This window comes from Giraffa tippelskirchi, chromosome 4 (assembly GCF_054371585.1).
Source record: "Giraffa tippelskirchi isolate mGirTip1 chromosome 4, T2T-mGirTip1v1.2.pri, whole genome shotgun sequence".
In the NCBI taxonomy this organism is placed as follows: domain Eukaryota; kingdom Metazoa; phylum Chordata; class Mammalia; order Artiodactyla; family Giraffidae; genus Giraffa; species Giraffa tippelskirchi.
The window spans coordinates 100,113,186-100,130,425 of record NC_137278.1 but is presented as its reverse complement, the minus strand read 5'-3'; the positions used below and the strand labels follow the sequence as shown (position 1 = coordinate 100,130,425).

General features: G+C 47.9%; 1 protein-coding gene across 7 annotated transcripts in view; it reads right to left on the bottom strand.

The window, feature by feature from the left end:
- ACOXL (acyl-CoA oxidase like) overlaps positions 1-17,240 on the bottom strand; it is a 359,193-nt gene that overhangs the window by 40,465 nt on the left and 301,488 nt on the right. For 3 of the 7 annotated variants that reach the window (XR_014051963.1, XM_081484832.1, XM_081484834.1), the window contains one exon: positions 14,295-14,365. The exons of 1 other annotated variant lie outside the window; for it this stretch is intronic. Coding sequence is in view for 4 of the 6 variants with exons in the window: in XM_081484832.1 (XP_081340958.1) it covers positions 14,295-14,365 (71 nt within the window). In the remaining 2 variants the exon portion in view is untranslated. Of the gene's footprint in view, positions 1-6,496; positions 6,535-13,369; positions 14,366-17,240 lie in introns of those variants that run through there. 3 more of the 7 variants (XM_081484835.1, XM_081484837.1, XR_014051964.1) reach the window with 2 other exon arrangements.

Sequence of the window (17,240 nt, the reverse complement as noted above, 5' to 3'; positions counted from 1 at the left end):
AAATTGATGGACAGTGGCACCGTCTCTTAGTTTAAGGAATTTCTGCCAGCTTTAGCAAAAAATATTAGCATTGCAATTTCTAAGGGCATTCTTTTCCCATATGAAAGTGATTAAAAATTGGACCAGACTGGAACAATGCCCAGCTCGAATTCGTATAGTTCACATGCCCTGTCTCCTCCATGACATCTGCTCCAGGTGTGAGCTCATCAGCTTCCACAGGTGAAGGAGTCTTATTTATATTACACTGGAAAAAGGCTGGAGGGGGGTAATCAACATTAATGTCTTTTTCTTGAGCACCCAAGGAAGTTCTTCAGATCAATGTCTCTTTTCCTTCTAAGCTGCCTGAAGATGTTAATTTTTTTAAAAGAAGATCCAATCTGCCAGATGTTTCTTGTGTCTTAAAAGCCTCTCTTCTTGAAAAAGGTGACAGACAGTGGCAGCTGGATCATTCTGGTAGAGCTGGTGCTCTAGGAGAGAAGAGGTAAGGATGAAGGTGATCTTTTCTTTCTGAGTCTTTGCACACTGAAAAGCCGAGATGGCTCTCTGTCCACCACCACTTTGGGCAGAGGACCTAGTTTAGAGAAGTGATGGTGGCCATGTGCTGGTGTCACGGCGGGTCAAAGGCAGAGGGTGCAGTAGGAGACGGGGATGGGACAGCCAGACCCAAAGCATGTTCTGTCTTCTGCCTCATTAGGAGACACAAGAGACTTGGGTTCCAACCCTGGGTGGGGAGCCCTGGAGGAGGAAATGGCAACCCACTCCAGTATGCCTGTCTGGAAAATTCCATGGACAGAGGAGCCTAGTGGGCTACAGTCCATAGGGCCACAAAGAGTCGGACACGACTGAGCATACATGCATGAAGAAGCCTAGACGTAGCTCTATCTTTGCGTTTGCAGATGCTGGGAAGTGAAAAGTGCAGAAAATTCATCCACCGGAAACAGAAACTCAGCAAGCCAAAAAAGGAGACAGAATGGAAAGCACTAGAGAAGGTAACCTTGAGATATCTTTTTTTTTTTTCCAGCATGCTGCATGTGCATGGACAAAGGGGAGACTTGAGTTCTGCTGCCTCTCAACCCTAAGGGTAGACTGATACTTGGGGAGTCTTCCATCTGGCTGCAGAATCCAAGCTCTTCTGTTATTGCCAAACTCGGGCAAACCTACTCTCTACTACTTTGTAGCATTGCAGTGCACTGTCTATTACATGTCCAGGGGAAGTGGGAGAATTCAGAAGCCACAGCTTTGCAGGTAGAGATGAAGCTATTCCCTCTGGGGCTCCTTACACACATTCCTACAGACTGACTCAGAATCATACCCTACAGCCCTCCATCCTGGAGGGCAGCCTTCAGTGGCATATCTTCGTGTGTGCATGCTCAGTCGTGTCCATCTCTTTGCGACCTATGGACTGCAGCCCACCAGGATCCTCTGTCCATCAGGATTCTCCAGGAAAGAATACTGGAGTGGATTGCCATGTCCTCCTCCAGGGGATCATCCCAACCCAGGGATCAAACCTGTGTCTCTTAGTCTCCTGCATTGGCAGGTGGGTTCTTTACCACGAGTGCCACCTGTACCTTCAGTGGATACCAAATCCACAGATGCTCAAATCCTTTATATAAAATCACATAGTATTTCATAAAACCTACATATATTCTCCACTATAGTTTAAATCATCTCTAGATGACTTATAATACCTAATACAAAGCAAATGCTATGTAAATAGTCATAAATACAATGTAAATGCTATAAATAGTTGCCAGTGTGCAGCAAATCCAAGTTTTACTTTTTGGAACTTCCTGGAATTTTTTTTCAAATATTTTTGATCTGCAGTAGGTTGAATCCTTGGATGTGGAATCTGTGGGTATGGAGGGCTGACTGTACTTTATGTAGATGGTTTGGCAACTTGTGGAAGAGCTTTCAGCCAGGTTCTTTCTTATGATTTATTTTAACCCAGAACTGACTCTAACTTCCTCCCATTCCCGGTTCCTCATCTGTTATTGGCTTTGCAATCATCACCACCATCCATCTCCAGAATTTTTTTCATCTTGCAGAACTGAAATTCTGTACTCATTAAATAATAACTCCTCATTCTCATTTTCCATGGTCCCTGAAAAGGGACTATTCTATTGTCTGTCTCAATGAATTTAACTACTCTAGGTACCTCATATAAATGGATTTACACAGTATATATTCTTTTGTGTCTGACTTATCTCACTTAGCATAATGTATATAGTTGGCGTTCCTCGATGTTGTAGCCTGTGTCAGAATTTCCTTCCCTTTTTAAGGTTGAATAACATTTTGTTGCATGTATATACCACATTTTTTACTTATCCATTCATCCATCTGTGGACACTCAGGTTGCTTCCACATTTTAGTTGCTTTGATTAGTGCTGCTATGAACATGGGTGTGCTAATACCCATTCAAGCCACTATTTTCAACTCTCTGCCCAGAAGTGAAATTTCTGGATCATATAGTAAGTCTATGCTTGATATCTTGCCAGCCTCCTCTGTTCAAGAATACTGGAGTGGGTAGTCATTCCTTTCTCCAGGGGATCTTCCCAACCCAGGGCCTCCTGCATTGCAGGCAGATTCTTTACTGGTGAGTCAATATGAGGCATAGAGAAAACCCAGGGGACTTCCTGCCATGGCATCCTCAGGTCCTGAGGTCTGTTTTCAGGGTTTTCTTATGGTTGTTTTTATACACAATGTCCATTATTTTCACTGAACTTAGCAGAAAGAATAGGGCTAAGAATCTTCTCTTCTTCATCTTCCTGGAAGCAGGGGTCTGCATTTTAGTATACATCATGCAACTGGGTTTTGTTTTTCACTCCATCTGAAAGCCTTTCACTTTCAATAGTAGGTTTATCTCATTTATATAATCGGTCTTAATCCTAACATTTAATGTTACATTTTCTGTGAAAGTACTTCCAAAATATCATATACTAATCAATTACTGATAGATTGTTCCTAGCTGCCCTTCCCATCAGACAAAAGTTTCAAGAACACATCAAGTTGTCTAATCCCCACCTTCTTCTTTTCACAGTCCTAGAAGAGATTAAGATGGAAAGATTTTCCCAAAAGGGAAAACATTCCACCAGGAGACAACTGAGAAGTAGTCAGGTGACTGGTACCTTTCTGCTGGCCGTTTTCCTGGCACTTATTCCAAAAGTAAGTTTCTCTCTCCTTTCTCCCTCTCCCCTCCCCCTCCTTAAACCTCTTGAGAGCTGACTGTGTGCCAGGCATCTTGCTGGGTCCTAGGAGCAGAAGGGAGTAGAGCTAACTAGTCTTTTTCTTTCTTCCTCTCTCAAACTTGATACCCATGCTGTGTGTGTGTTTCAGTAGACTTTGGAATGTAAAGGTAATCCAAAAGAGACCAGCTAAAATTTAGTAGGACTTCCCAAGTGGCTCAGTGGTAGAGAATCTGCCTGCCAATGCAGGAGACACAAGAGACCCAGGTTCAATCCCTGGGTTGGAAAGATCCCCTGGAGGAGGAAATAGCAACCTGCTTCAGTATTCTTGCCTGGAGAATCCCATGGACAGAGGAGCCTAGCAGGCTACAGTCCATGGGATCACAAAGAATCAAACATGACTGAGTGACTGAGCACACAACATTTAGTAAGGGAAAGAGGAAGAGTTGTGCAGGTCCAGGGAGCAGAAATCTTCAAGTCTCATAACATTTCCGGTCTTCAATCAGAGCACAAGTGTCCTTGGTTGCAGGCAAGGAAGCTGCCTGAGTATGAGAGCCCAGCTCTGCCCCCTCCATCAGCTCCATCCATCATGAGCCCCCATATAACCCGAGTACTAACGTTCCCTTCGCTGTGTGCTGGGAAAGCCACTCGACAATTCTGTTAATGTCTAGTAGCCTGGACTCAGGGCCTCCCAGGTGGCTCAGTGCTAAAGAATCAACCTGTCAATGCGGGAGACATGGGTTTGGTCCCTGGGTTGGGAAGATCTCCTGGAGAAGGAAATGGCAACCCACTCCAGTATTCTTGCCTGGAAAATTCCCATGGACAGAGGAGCCTGGCAGACTACAGTCCATGGGGTCTCAAAAGAGTCAGACTCGACTTAGTGACTAAACAACAACAAGCCTAGACTCACAGCCCTGAAATTCCCTGATGAAATTTCTCCATATTCTGGGTAAGTCACTCAAGAGAATTCTCCTGGGCACTTCAGCATCTTGACCTCTTTATTTAAATGGCAAAAAGACAACTCTGGGGCCAGGCCCTGTTTTCTCCTTCCACTAATTTTAGTTCCCTAGGGCCAAATTTTGCTTTCATTTTCCTACAGATTGCTTTCAGCAGATTCGTCTAGTCTTCTTATTTGTCTCCAGTGATTTCCTCTCCCTCTTTCCCCTATCTTCTAGAAAAGTCTGAAATGAAATCTGTTCCCTAGAGCTGTGCACAGAGGATGTGGAGGCGAGAGTGTTCAGGCAGGAGTTCCCTCCACATGACTCAGGCCAGGCTGGCAGAACCGAGAATCCCCAGACAATGATGCTCCCTGCCCTTGGGGAAGTGCACTGCTGTTCTGAACATGGTTTTTCTGCTCTCCAGCTGGTTTTCCACTTAGATATTGATTTAGATGCTTGATAAAAAAAAAAGTGTCAAGGGCAGAGCAGGTGTAATGTTTCACCTATAGCTCCATTCGTCTGTGCAATCATATGCTCCTCTTAGGTAATCAGGCACGTGTAGAGTTTTCACATGACAGCGTTTGAACCCAGAAAGCCATCAGTCTGTTTCCCCTGACGGGGACCTTTGTGGAGGAGGTAGATGATGGCTTCTGCTACATTCCCTCTCAGAGACACCTGACTTTGACTTTAACCTTCGGAACCAGAGGAAGGAATGCTGAATGCTGGAATTTCAAGATTGCTAGAGCACACCAGGTGGCTCAATGGTAAAGAACCCACCTGCCAATGCAGAAGATGCAGGAGATGTGGGTTTGATCCCTGGGTCAGGAAGATCCCCTGGAGGAGGAAATGGCAACCCACTCCAATATTCTTGCCTGGGAAATCCTATGGACAGAGGAGCCGGGTGGGCTACAGTCCATGGAGTCGCCAAGAGTGGGACACGACTGAGCACGCACAAAGAGCACATGGGGGAAAAGTGCATTGCCAACAAGAACAGAAGCTTCTGGAGACCTCTCCCCTGAAGTGGCAGCTGGCTGGTCCCCTTCTGCAGCTGCCAGCTCGCAGACACGCATCGGTGCACCTGAAACACTCTATAAATGGAAAATACAGAACACAGCTTCTCACACTGACCCCACCAGTAAGCACAGTGGAACCCACACAGTTGGTTAAATTTAATTTCCTGCAGAAACTTAACACAAATGCCACCTCCTCTGGCAAGTCTTCTCTAACCTATGCTGTGTTGGGCACCCCAGCTGAATGCTTTGTTAACACCCCCAATTTCCTCCCTTGTACCACGTAGCCCACTACAATGTGCTTGCTTATTGGGCAGTCTCATTTAACAGTCAGGGAGCTGAGGGTGAGGGCCAGGTCTTATTGATTATAGCACCCCCAGGGCCTAGCACAGTGCCTAGCATGTAATAGCCACTCATAGATGTTTCTGAAGAGGGGTTGTGGCAGGTATGTGCAGACAGTCAACAAAATAACCCTTCTGTTGACCTATCAGGGAGCCTGAAATTCTACTGGACATTTATTTCCTTGAGTTAAAAAGTTAATCCTAGGCACCGAAGATTTATTTACAAAATCAAAATTTCACTAGGAGAGATAACTGTGACTGAGATTTGGGGGCATTAGTTTGAGATGAGCCATGCAGAGCCTTGGCATGAGCTTGACCTTGTGGGGAGAGAACCAGGAATGAAGGGAAGGAGGCATTCTAGGGCCTTCATGGCACCAAGGTACAGGAATGAAGGAAAATCATTTATGGCTGGAACACTACAACTGAAAATTGATTTCTATGTCACTTGTAGCTCTTTTCCCTTATTAAATATATATTTAAAAGCCTGAAATACATTCTTCAAACAAGCCAGGTACCAGAAAACCATCACTTGGCCCACGATGGGTCCTTAATGAACATGGCAGAACATCTGCCTTAGAACATTTTCAGCCACACGGTTGCTTCTTTCTGTGTGGCTCTGACTTGAAAGGAGCAGAGAAGGTAGCAGGAAAAAATCAGAGAAAAAGGATGGAGTTTCACCACCGCAGACCCCACCACCCTTAATGGTCTCGGCTCATGGAATTTGCAGCAGGGACTGACACTCTTCATGCTGGACTGGGCTTGGAAAGTGGAGTCAAGCCCCAGATAGGAACTCTCTTTGCTGTGTGGGAGGCCTGAGCCCTTGACTGGTCCCAGATGCTTAAGCGGGGGCTGCGGGCATGCGTGGTACACACACAGGATGTGTGCTCTTGTTTCCTGCCCTGGGGCCCAGGACACTTTCAAAGGCAAGAGGCCATGCTGGGGTCCTCGGGGAGGAAAAGGGCCACTGACAGAAAGGAAGACATCACACTTCTCCCGTGCACTCAGCGGGACGTGCTGGCCATTACCTTTGGCTGCTGGGTTTGGTGCTTAAACCGGCTGCCACCTACACGTGTTGAGAAAAGGAAGAAAGAGCAGTTAGAATGAAGGAAAGAGGGAAAAACCCCACCTCGCCCACTTGACAGGCTCCAACTGCCGCTGCCAGCCGCCTGTGAGCCAGGGACGGTCCCCTGCAAACCTCCTGCCCGATGCTGGGGCTGCCGTGGTGAGCGCCCGGCACAGCTGCAGGGGGAGAGGCCTCCTCTACAGCACAGAGGCAGACAAAAGGCGCCCCCGAAGATGAGCGAGTCATTCCCCAACCAGGATGCTGCTCCCTTGGCCGAGCCACACGCACGGAACAGGCCAGGTGAGGTGGACTCTGGGAGAAGCCAAGCAGAAAGAGTCACTGTGACAATGACGATTGGAGGAACACGAGATAACCAACTTGCTGGGGTGTTCTTAAGCCTTTGAGGTGAGGTGAACCAGCGGAGCAGTCATGTGGAAAATTCCCTTTCTCCTCAAGGCTCTGCCAGTCCCATGCTAAGGTAAAGTCATCACTTTTCTGTTGAAAACCCTCAACAGTTTCAACAATCCTGGCCTGTTAGCATTCCACCATGTGAGGAGAAAAGGCCCATTCCAGGAAGAAGTTGTATTTTGTAAACTTGGGAAACGGAAGGGTCAGGCCATGTCACTCGCTCGGGGACTTCAAGTTTCAAGAAAGACTTGTGTGTCTGATTTCCTAGAACATCATGAGACAGAGAAACAGCCCCATTGGGCCAGACCACAGTGGTGAGGGGAGGTGGGGGAAGAGGACTTGGCTTTCTTCCCTCCGTGTCTGTCTGGGATTGCCTGTGCCTTTGGGGCAGCGTGAATACTTGGGAGCTGATGAAAAACGCTCAGGAAGCTCGCATGCCTCTGGTCAGTGGAGCCTTCCCTGGGAATCAGCTCTGTGGGTTTTCTTGACCTGGGCCTCAGCACCCCGAAACTGTGCCCTCCACTCTGATGGGCCGCTGCAAGTGCCAGTCGGGCAGACGGCAGATACTCAAACTGCTCTGCTTGTGTCCTCAGATTTAGGTATCATTGGCCTTGCCACAGATGGGCCATCCATCTGCCAATCAAATGGAGACTGTCCGGAGCATCGCTGCTGCTGCTGCTGTGATAGCCCCCACCAGAGTCTGCAGTTTGGGGAGCAGAGATTCAAGATGGTTCTATTTACTCCTGAGCAGGCAGCTTGGCTCTTGTTACCATTTTCTATAGTCTATGGAGTGTGAAGGGGCTTCCCAAGTGGCGCTAGTGGTAAAGAACCTGCCCGCAAATGCAGGAGACATAAGAGATGAGGGTTCAATTCATGGTTCTGGAAGACCCCCTGGAGGAGGACACAGCAACCCACTCCAGTATTCTTGCTTGGAGAATCCCATGGACTGAAGAACCTGGCAGGCTATGGTCCATGGGGTCATGAAGAGTCGGACACGATGAAGCGACTTAGCACGCACGTACATGTGGTATGATATCAAAAAGCCAATCTTGAACTTTATACAGTGCTTCCAGCCAGAGCCCAGAGGCAGAGTGGCTGAGGCAGGACTGTGCTGGGGGCTGCAGTGTGGGGAATATTCCAGGCACTCACTCACTCAGCATCCCTGGAGTGGGGAGGTCTGGCTCTGAGACAACCCTCCAGTCATAGCAGGTCAAGTAGAAGCTCCTTCAACTAGCTCTTGTGCCCTGGCCTGGGAGGAGCAGCACAAGTCAGGAAGGGCTACTTTCCCCAGAACATCCTACTTGCTTTTCCAAAGAGATGCAGGGAGACCCAACGGGTGACTGTCTTGTGATGTTTTCATCTCAGTGAGGGTCCTTGCTGGGCTGCTGTCTCATACGCAAACTGGAAACAGCTGTTGCCAGGTATAGAAGTAACTCCCCAGGGAACAGACTAAGGCACTGTGATTATATTTGATTTAGAAAATGATGGTCTGAACGCAGACTGGTACCAAGGAGCCTGTCTTATGGCCAATTTCCATCACTGAAAAGAGGGAGCAACTAAAAAAAAGAAAGTTTATTTTGGCTGTGCTGGGTCTCAGCTGCAGCATGCAGGATCTTTTAGCTTCAGCATGTGGGATCTAGTTCCCCGACCAGAGCTCAAACCCAGCTCCACTCTACTGGGAGCATGGAGTCTTAGCCACTGGACCACCAGGGAAGTTCCCCCAGTCTTTAAGAGGAGACCATCCTGGAGGTAGGGGGGTGACAGGGACCAGCAGGATCAAACACTGAGAGCAAAGTCTGATAGGCAACCTAGAGCCATTCAATGAGAAAGGGATTTTGGACCTGATTCAAAAAAACAGGCTCATCAGATGCCTGGATTCACCTGGGATAGTCATGGTTTATGCTCAGTCATCCAAGCTTAATTTTTACCAGTGCCCCCTTTCACTCTCAAAAAAAGTCCAGGTTTAAATGGTAAGTTCTGTGATCTCCCTGTTTCAAAGGATAGAGGGAGTTAGGGCTGGAAACCGATCCCGAGAGGGACATGAAGGCTCATTTGGCTGACGCTGAAGTAGGGAGACAACAGCTGAGGGCCAGCGCCATTCATTCTCAAGAATGTTTAGAATTGCAAGCTTGTCGACAATGTCCAGGCACAGATTTTCAGAATGTGGTTGCCGGATGGGTCTTTGAAATAATCTCATTCAATCTCTTTTATCAGAAGAGGCCACTGGGCTAAAAGAGGTCAAAATGACCTGCCAAGGTCACACGCTGGAGCCTGGTGGAATGGAAGCCAGACTTGCCCTCAATGGGCCAGGCCCAGCTGCTCTGTTCTGAGACAGAGGAAACGATTAACTCTGAAAGATGCTGCCAAGGAACAGATGCACCGGCTCTGGCTGGGCAACCCCTGGACAGAGCCGTGAATTGTCCCACGGCCCTGAGGCTGAGGAGGGAGGACAGAGACCAGAGACAGGAGGAGGTTCATGGCTACGGTGTGAGCTTAGATGCGGGGCTGCAGCTCACGCGAGATCTGGAGCCTCAGGGAAGTGGGCAGTGGAGCAGAGGTGAGGTGTAGACGAGCTCTCCAGGGTGGTGACAGCAAGGACTGAAGAGATTATTTGGCAAGTAGAACTAGGAATGAAGAAGAGGGACTTCCCTGGTGGTCTAGTGGCTGTCTCTGAGCTTCTAATGCAGGGGACATGGGTTCAATGCCTGGTCGGGGAACTAAGATCCCACATGCCAGGGGCAACTAAGCTCCACAACAAGAGAAGCCAGCATGCCACAGTGGAGATTCAGTGAGGCCAAGATGAAAAAATAAAACAAGAATGAGTGAAGAAACAGGTAAATACGGGGGCTGAAAGTGAATGGGGTCATAAGTCATTTATGGAATCTAAATCTTTCTGTGGTTCAACTCGTAGTGAAATCAGCCTGCGAGGCAAACCTTAATGACAGCTGTCCTACCCTTGGCATCTCTTCCCCAGCCCCTTAATAGGGCCACAGTGGTGGGAAAAACCTAAGTCATCAATAGCCTTGACCTTTACTTGGCATCTGGAGAAGGAAATGGCAACCCACTCCAGTATTCTTGCCTGGAAATCCCATGGACAGAGGAGCCTGGAGGGCTACAGTCCATGGGGTCTCAAAGAGTCAGACACGACTGAGCATGCACACAGTGACTTAGTATCTGGGGAAACTGAGTCACAGAGAAGCCAGCTTCTTCCTGCCTTACAGTATTCTCAGAAAACGGGGTGTGACTGACAGCAAGCTGAGAGAGGGATCCCACGCACCAACCACAGCACTGCACCCACAGCTTCATTAGTCTTAGCTCCTGTGTGGCTCTGCTGTGGCCAAGGTGGCAGGTTTTCTGTGAATCTGCTCATCTGGGTGACGGTCCCAGGAAGAAGCCCAGGCTGCGGGTCCGAAGCACTTGGCTTTGTGGCCCCAAATCTACTGCCCAACAACTAGCAGGGGGCCATGGCTTCTCCGTGTCCTGCTCTTTTTGGTTGTCACATGAAGGCTCTGTTTTCTGCCATCTCCAGAGCCTCCCTCTCTGGCTCTGTTTTCCCAGGGGTAGTGGACATTGGCTCATCTGCTATGTGTTCATCTTTTGCATCTTCCCTGCAGTCTGTTTCTAGAGCTCCCTCACAGATCATGAAATATCTACCCTTAGGTCTCAAGTGGGGGCTTCCTAGGAGGCACAGTGGTAAAGAATCAGCCTGCCAATGCAGGAGATGCAAGAGATGTGAATTTAATCCCTGGGTGGGTCGGGAAGATCTCCTGGAGTAGGAAATGGCAACCAGCTCCAGTATTCATGCCTAGAGAATCCCATGGACAGTCCATGGGGTCACAGAGTCAGACACAACTGAAGCGACTGAGCACACACAAGTCTCAAAGTATCTGGAATGATGTAAGGATGTCACAGTACGCATGCAAAATATAACTTTTAAAAAACGTCAGAGTCAGTCTCCATCTGCATTTTTTGCCTGCAATGACTCTCACTCAATGAGGTGGAGCTAAATATTTAAGCTGGTTGCAGAGAACATAGGAAGTGAACAGCTCGCCCAAGTAAACATCAACTGGACCGCAGGCTGGCTGTAGTCAGAATGATCTACTGTCACCCTGAGCATGTTCTTCCACAGAACCATCTACAAAAATCCTGCACACCACTGTCACGCCCACATGATGCTCTCTGACACGTGACATTAAAAAACCTCAATCTCCTGAAAAAAAATCATAAAATAGTTTCAGTATATATGAACTGAGCGCTCGTTTTTGTTCAGTGAAACTTCTTTGATGATGCAGGTTCAAATAACTACAGATATTGAGAAAACACCCACAGACATCATCCTTGGTTGCAATAGCCACACAGTCTGCAGAGACCAACGGGAAAGACATGAAATGTTGAATGTCACTGAAGATTACTCCAGGACACCTTGGGCTATCTGAACTCTCTTCCACTCCCAACTGCTAGTTTTTCTAAAATTAATTTTTATTGGAGTATAGTTGAATGATAATGTTGTGTTAGTTTCAGGTGTACAGCAAAATGAATCAGTAATTTTGATACATATGCACATACTCATTAGATTCTTTTCCTATATAGGTCATTACAGGGTATGCAATTGTTAGTTTCTAGCCAAATGTTCCCAAGGGGACAGCCTGGGGCAGTACGTGCATGGCAGGGGGAGGTGAGAAAGTAAAAGGAAGGGACTTTCTTGGCAGTCCAGCGGTTAAGACTTCACCTTCCAAAACAGGGTGTGTGGGTTCGATCCCTGGTCAAGGAACTAAGATCCCACATGCCTTGTGGTCAAAAAACCAAAACTGCAAAACAGAAGCAATACTGTAACAAATTCAATAAAGACTTAAACCATGGTCCAGATAAAAAAATAAGTCTTTAAAGAAAAAGAAAAACTGAGAGAAGGAAGAGGCTTTGAGTGGCATCTCTCTATGCTCTCCCTATGGATGTGAAGAGAGTGGCCACAGCATCCCAGTCATGGAGGCCTCAGGGACAGTGAGATGCAAGCCTGGTCTGGTCTCCTGGCACCGGGCTCCATGCTCTGCCCTATCCATCCCATGCTGCCTCTGAGATGCCCAGGTAACCTCCATGCAGGGCTCACCAGCAGGACCAAGCGGCACACAGTTGGTTCAGCCCACAGAGGTACGGAGAAGGGGACACAGGGTGAGATGGACATGAGGGGGAGAATAAGAAAGAAGCAGTAAGGAGGAGATGGTGGGAGAAAATGCTGGACGAAACAAGAAGCAAGAGCCAAAGGTGCTACACCCTGGTCACCTGACAGGTGACTGGGAGCAACCTAAATTCCATCAGCAGATGAGTGGATAAAGAAGATGTGGTACATCTATACAGCAGAATATTACACAGACACAAAAAGGAACAAAACTGGGTCCTTTGTACAGACATGGATGAACACAGAGTCTGTCATACAGAGTAATGTTAAGTCAAAAAGAGAAAGACAAATACCATATTAACATATTAATGCATATTTATGGAATCTAGAAGGGCTTTTCAGGTGGCTCAGTGGGTAAAGAATCCACCTGCAATGCAGGAGACAGAGGAGACATAGGTTTGATCCCTGGGTTAAGAAGATCCCTTGGAGGAGGGCATGGCAACCCACTCCAATATTCTTGCCTGGAGAATCCCACTGACAGAGGAGCCTGGCGGGCTACAGTCCACAGGGTCACAAAGAGTTGGACACAATGGAAGTGACTGAGCATAGGACACACAGCATGGAATCTAGAAAAGGGGTGCAGGTGAACTCATTTTCAGGGCAGGGATAGAGATGTGGGTGTAGAGAATGGACATGTGGACACGGTGGGGGAGGGGAGACTGGGACAAATGGAGAAAGCAGAATTGACATATGTACCCTACCGTGTGTAAGACAGAGAGCTACTGGGGACCTACTGCATAACATGGGGAGCTCAGCTCAGTGCTCTGTGATGACCTAGAGGGGTGGGGTGGCAGGAAGGCCAGAGAGGGAGAGGATATATGTATACATAAAGCTGATTCACTTTGTTGCACAGCAGAAACTAACACAACATTGTAAAGCAATTATACTCCATTAACAACAAAAAAAAGTAAGATAAAATAAAAAACATTTAAATTTAAAAAAAAGTGAGTGTCTGGGACCCAAGAGCTACTCTAAGGTCACAACAGTACTGCCTGTTCTGGGAAGGGAAGGTGGTCCTGGGGGAATGGCCCTCGGTGGGGAGAACCAAGAACTTAGAGTGGAAAACTTCAAAATGCCAAGCAAAGTTTCTGTGCCTCAGTGGATGCCATTCAAAGACAGTGTATTAGAACCAGGACTCTGGTGGGTCAGTTCTCCTGGGCAAACCCAAAGTTTGGTATCAGAACTTCTGTTTATAAAACCAACATTACTGAAAGCTTTAAAAAAAAAGACTGAAAATATCACATCTTAGACAAATGAGTTGAAAATCCCTTTTAGTAATACCCTCTATTTTCCACCCATTTCTAAAGTCAGAGAACACCTGGTATGGTATTTAGGTAAAGAAATGCAATCCCTGGTACACGTGGTTTCCTGACGCCACAGAACTGAAATGACATCACGGAAATGCAGATGCCTCCTGGTCAGCCTAAGGAGAGCTTCTAGGTGAAAACAGCCTTAGCCATGGGTGGAAAAGAGTGTATGTATGTTCCTTAGTCATCTGCTGGTGTCTACTGCTTGCTGCCTTCAAAGGCCAAGTTTTAACTAAATGCAGGTAGGTTGTTGGCCAGGCTTTCTCACACGTTTGGCTCAACTCAGATGTACAACCAAAATGTCGATGAGACCGCACCTGTTCTCCTTTGTCCATTTGGAAGGAAACAAAGCGATGGTCACGAAGAAAAAAAAGTTTGTCTCCCACTCAACGGGGAGGAAGCGATGACATCAGATGCCCCTTCCCGTGGTTCATATGAACAGTCTCATTGGTGAAGCATTCCCCACAGTGACGAAAGTGAGGATGTGGCAGACTCGGGACGTATGGAATCCTTTGTCTTAATTAAAAAGTATGGTGAGAGTCATGGAATTTGGCCAAGCCTCATAAATCTGCTCAGAGAATCCAGGCTCTGTCAGATAAGCTTCAGTAGAACCCCCTGAGTCCTCTGGAGAGTTGAACAGACCCCCTCTTGTGGCTGACACCCACTTTCCTGTCACTTTGCTGCTCTCTGAGGACAACGGCTGTGCTCATTAACCACCAATCCTCCTACCTGCTGATGACAAGTGTGTCCCCGAGGAGCGCAAAATTCAGAGATGATAAATCTACTCCTGCCTGTAAGAGTGAGTCTCTCCTTAGGGCAATAAAAGTGCTGGGAGGCTTTCAGGCAATCAGGGCTTCCTTTCGGGAACATACCTTCTTTAACAAAGCCTGGTCCTCTTGGTCAGGACAGTTCCTTACAGCCAGCGAGAACTGCTCTAAAGTAACTGGAAAGGAAGAAAAAGAAAGAGTGAGTGGCCTCCCTGTGGGCCCTCAGCCTCTCTGTACAGAGAAGGACATCGTGGTGTTAATCAACAGAGGTGAAATGCAACCGTCTTTCCTTGGTGATGCGTTCGAGGGGAACAGAGCCTGCCCTGGGGAGGCAGGGGGCAAGGCTAGCACAATCACTTCACCCTTGTCAGCTGGGATTATCACATGAGAGCCCGGGGCCGTGACCATCAGCAAAGCTCTATCCTAAAATGGTACCAATGAGCTTATTCACAAAACAGAAATAGAATCACAGATGTAGGAAACAAACTTATGGTCATCAGGGAGGAGAAGGGGGAGGGGGGATACGTTGGGAAGTTGGGACTGACATACACACTACTGTATATAAAATAGATAACTAATAAGGACCTACTGTATAGCACAGTGTGTGTGTGTGTGTTAGTTGCTCAGTTGTGTCCGACCTTTTGTGACCCCATGGACTGTAGCTCACCAGGCTCCTCTGCCCATGGAATTCTCCAGGCAAGAATACTGGAGTGGGTTGCTATTCCCTTCTCCAGGGAATTTTCCCAACCTGGAGATTAAACACGGGTCTCCTGCATTGCAGGCAGATTCTTTACTGTCTGAGCCACCAGGGAAGCCCCCAATAATAAATAATAAATACTAAAAACCAAGCCACTGGGAGGTTCATATGGCCCATCCTGCCCCCCATGACCACACTGCATGTCCATTCCCTGTGACCACCATCTAGAGGACTCCACCCGCCTCTGTAAATCTGGCAGTGCTACGTTTTCTATCTTGTTTCCACTATGATCCTCGCATAATCCCCAACAAGTCTTCTCTTGGTATGAATGATGGGACCCCAGTGTTGACTCAAGCAAACCCCACTAACTCCCCCAAATATTTCAGGTTGACTCTCCCCAGCCATCTTTCTCCAACAAGATGGTGGAGAGAAACCAAGAATATTTGCAAACCAATATTCACAATCCATCTTAACTGGCCATGAACACTCTAGGAATGTTAACCAAGATGATTTACACAAATGACACTCCCCTTCTCTGTGCTGGTGGCCTTGATCTCACTCACGGCCACTCATGTGAGCACCCTTTTCTATTTCAGTCTAAATAAGCACAAAACCACAACTGCCTCCCATGCACGCTGCTTTGACTGTGTTGTTTCACTCTTGAAAGTGCTCCCATGATTCCCTGCTGCCCTCAGCTTACTTAAATCCACCTCTTTTGACAAGCATTAAAGCTTTAACCGAGTGAACCCAGGTAGACTTCTTTCCAGACTCAAAGCTGTGTTCACTCTACCTGTCATCACCCTTCACTGTCATCTGCTGGGCAGTCTCACCTCCCGTCTTTGAGAGCAGCATAGCTCACCCTTCCCATCCAACTGCTCCAAACCACTCACCATCCCTCGGGTCTAGCCCATCTTCCACAAAGCCCACAGAAGCTGGTAGAAACACACCAAGCCTCAAGACAGAGGGACGGTCTGATTCCACCGTTCTGACCCCCGGGTCTAGATGTCATGTTTAGACATGCAGATATTTTAAAAAGCATTATATCAGCAAAAATGAACTGTCATCAAGAAAGCAAGCACTGTCTGGGAATTTTTTACTATAGCTTTCAATGTTACCTATAAAATACAATTCTCTAGAGAGTTCTCATCTATGACTGCACTCCTCTGCAGTCTTAACTGTGGCTGGTTGTTCCCCACGCTGACTGTCTCTTCCAAGTCTGAAGCTCTGCTTTCACCTGAGTGAAGTGTGCTCAAATTACGTCACGGGCTTTCTCTGGTTGTGGTGCATGGCCTTTTTGCCATGGCAGCTTCTCGTGTTGCACAGCAGGGGCTCTAGGGCATGGGCACTTCAGCAGTTGTGACAAACAGCCTTAATTGCCCCTGGCATGTGGAGTCTTCCTGGACCAGGCATCAGAACTGTGTCTCCTGCATCAGCAGGCAGACTGTTAACCACTGTGCCCCCAGGGAAGTCCGAGCTTGGGTTTTTAGCCCAAATTTCATTCTTTGCCCGTCCTGCCTGACAGGCCTCAAGTCACAGCCCAGTTTTTGGAGATGGCCGGAAGTGCATTTGTGGGGACACAGGGCTCCCCAGGGAGGGGAAGTAGGAGGGGAACTGCTCCTTAACTGGCCGGCTCCATCTCATGAACCAATCGTCCCTCACACCTTCGATACAAACAGCAAAAGCCCATCCTGACAACGGCAGGTCAACAGGAGCAGGGCTCACGGATCCCTCGGCCGTTTCCCCTCGCCTTAGAGCCAGTCAGGGTCCCCTCGCCTTAGAGCCAGTCAGGGTAACACGTGCTCTTGTGCCCAAGGCGGGATTCTTCCCAACCTCCTCCATTCTGGTTTCTACTGAGGCCAACTCCAAAGAGAAAGAGGGGCAGAGACTGCTGATGGAGTTGGGGGCATGAGGGCGGGTCTGGGGCCCAGTTCACGGATGGAGCAGCATCACACAGCGACAGACACACGAGACTTCACTCCCCTCTCCCTCCTCCTGCCTCCACGTTTAAACAGGCAAAAAAAAAAAAAAAAAACCCTCAAAAAGAAAGCAGCTGTGGTATCTACTTTCTTCTCCTTCACTGCTGATTCAAGGAGCTGCCTGCCTCAGGAGGAGAAAAGATGTAGCCAAACCAGTGTCCACTCAGCACGGGTCGCTCTGGGTCTCTTCTTTAAGAGACTCTGGAGGTAGTTTTCTTCCCGTGTCCACATCCATTGTTGTAACTGCTCCTAAGTGTCCCCGTGCTGTTCATTTCAGTGGGGGCCACAGAGGCTCCCACCTATCTCAGTAAGTCAAGCCCTCTTTGGTTCAGCCTTTCCACCTTGCGTGACAAAAAGAGCAGCCCGCCGATACAGGGA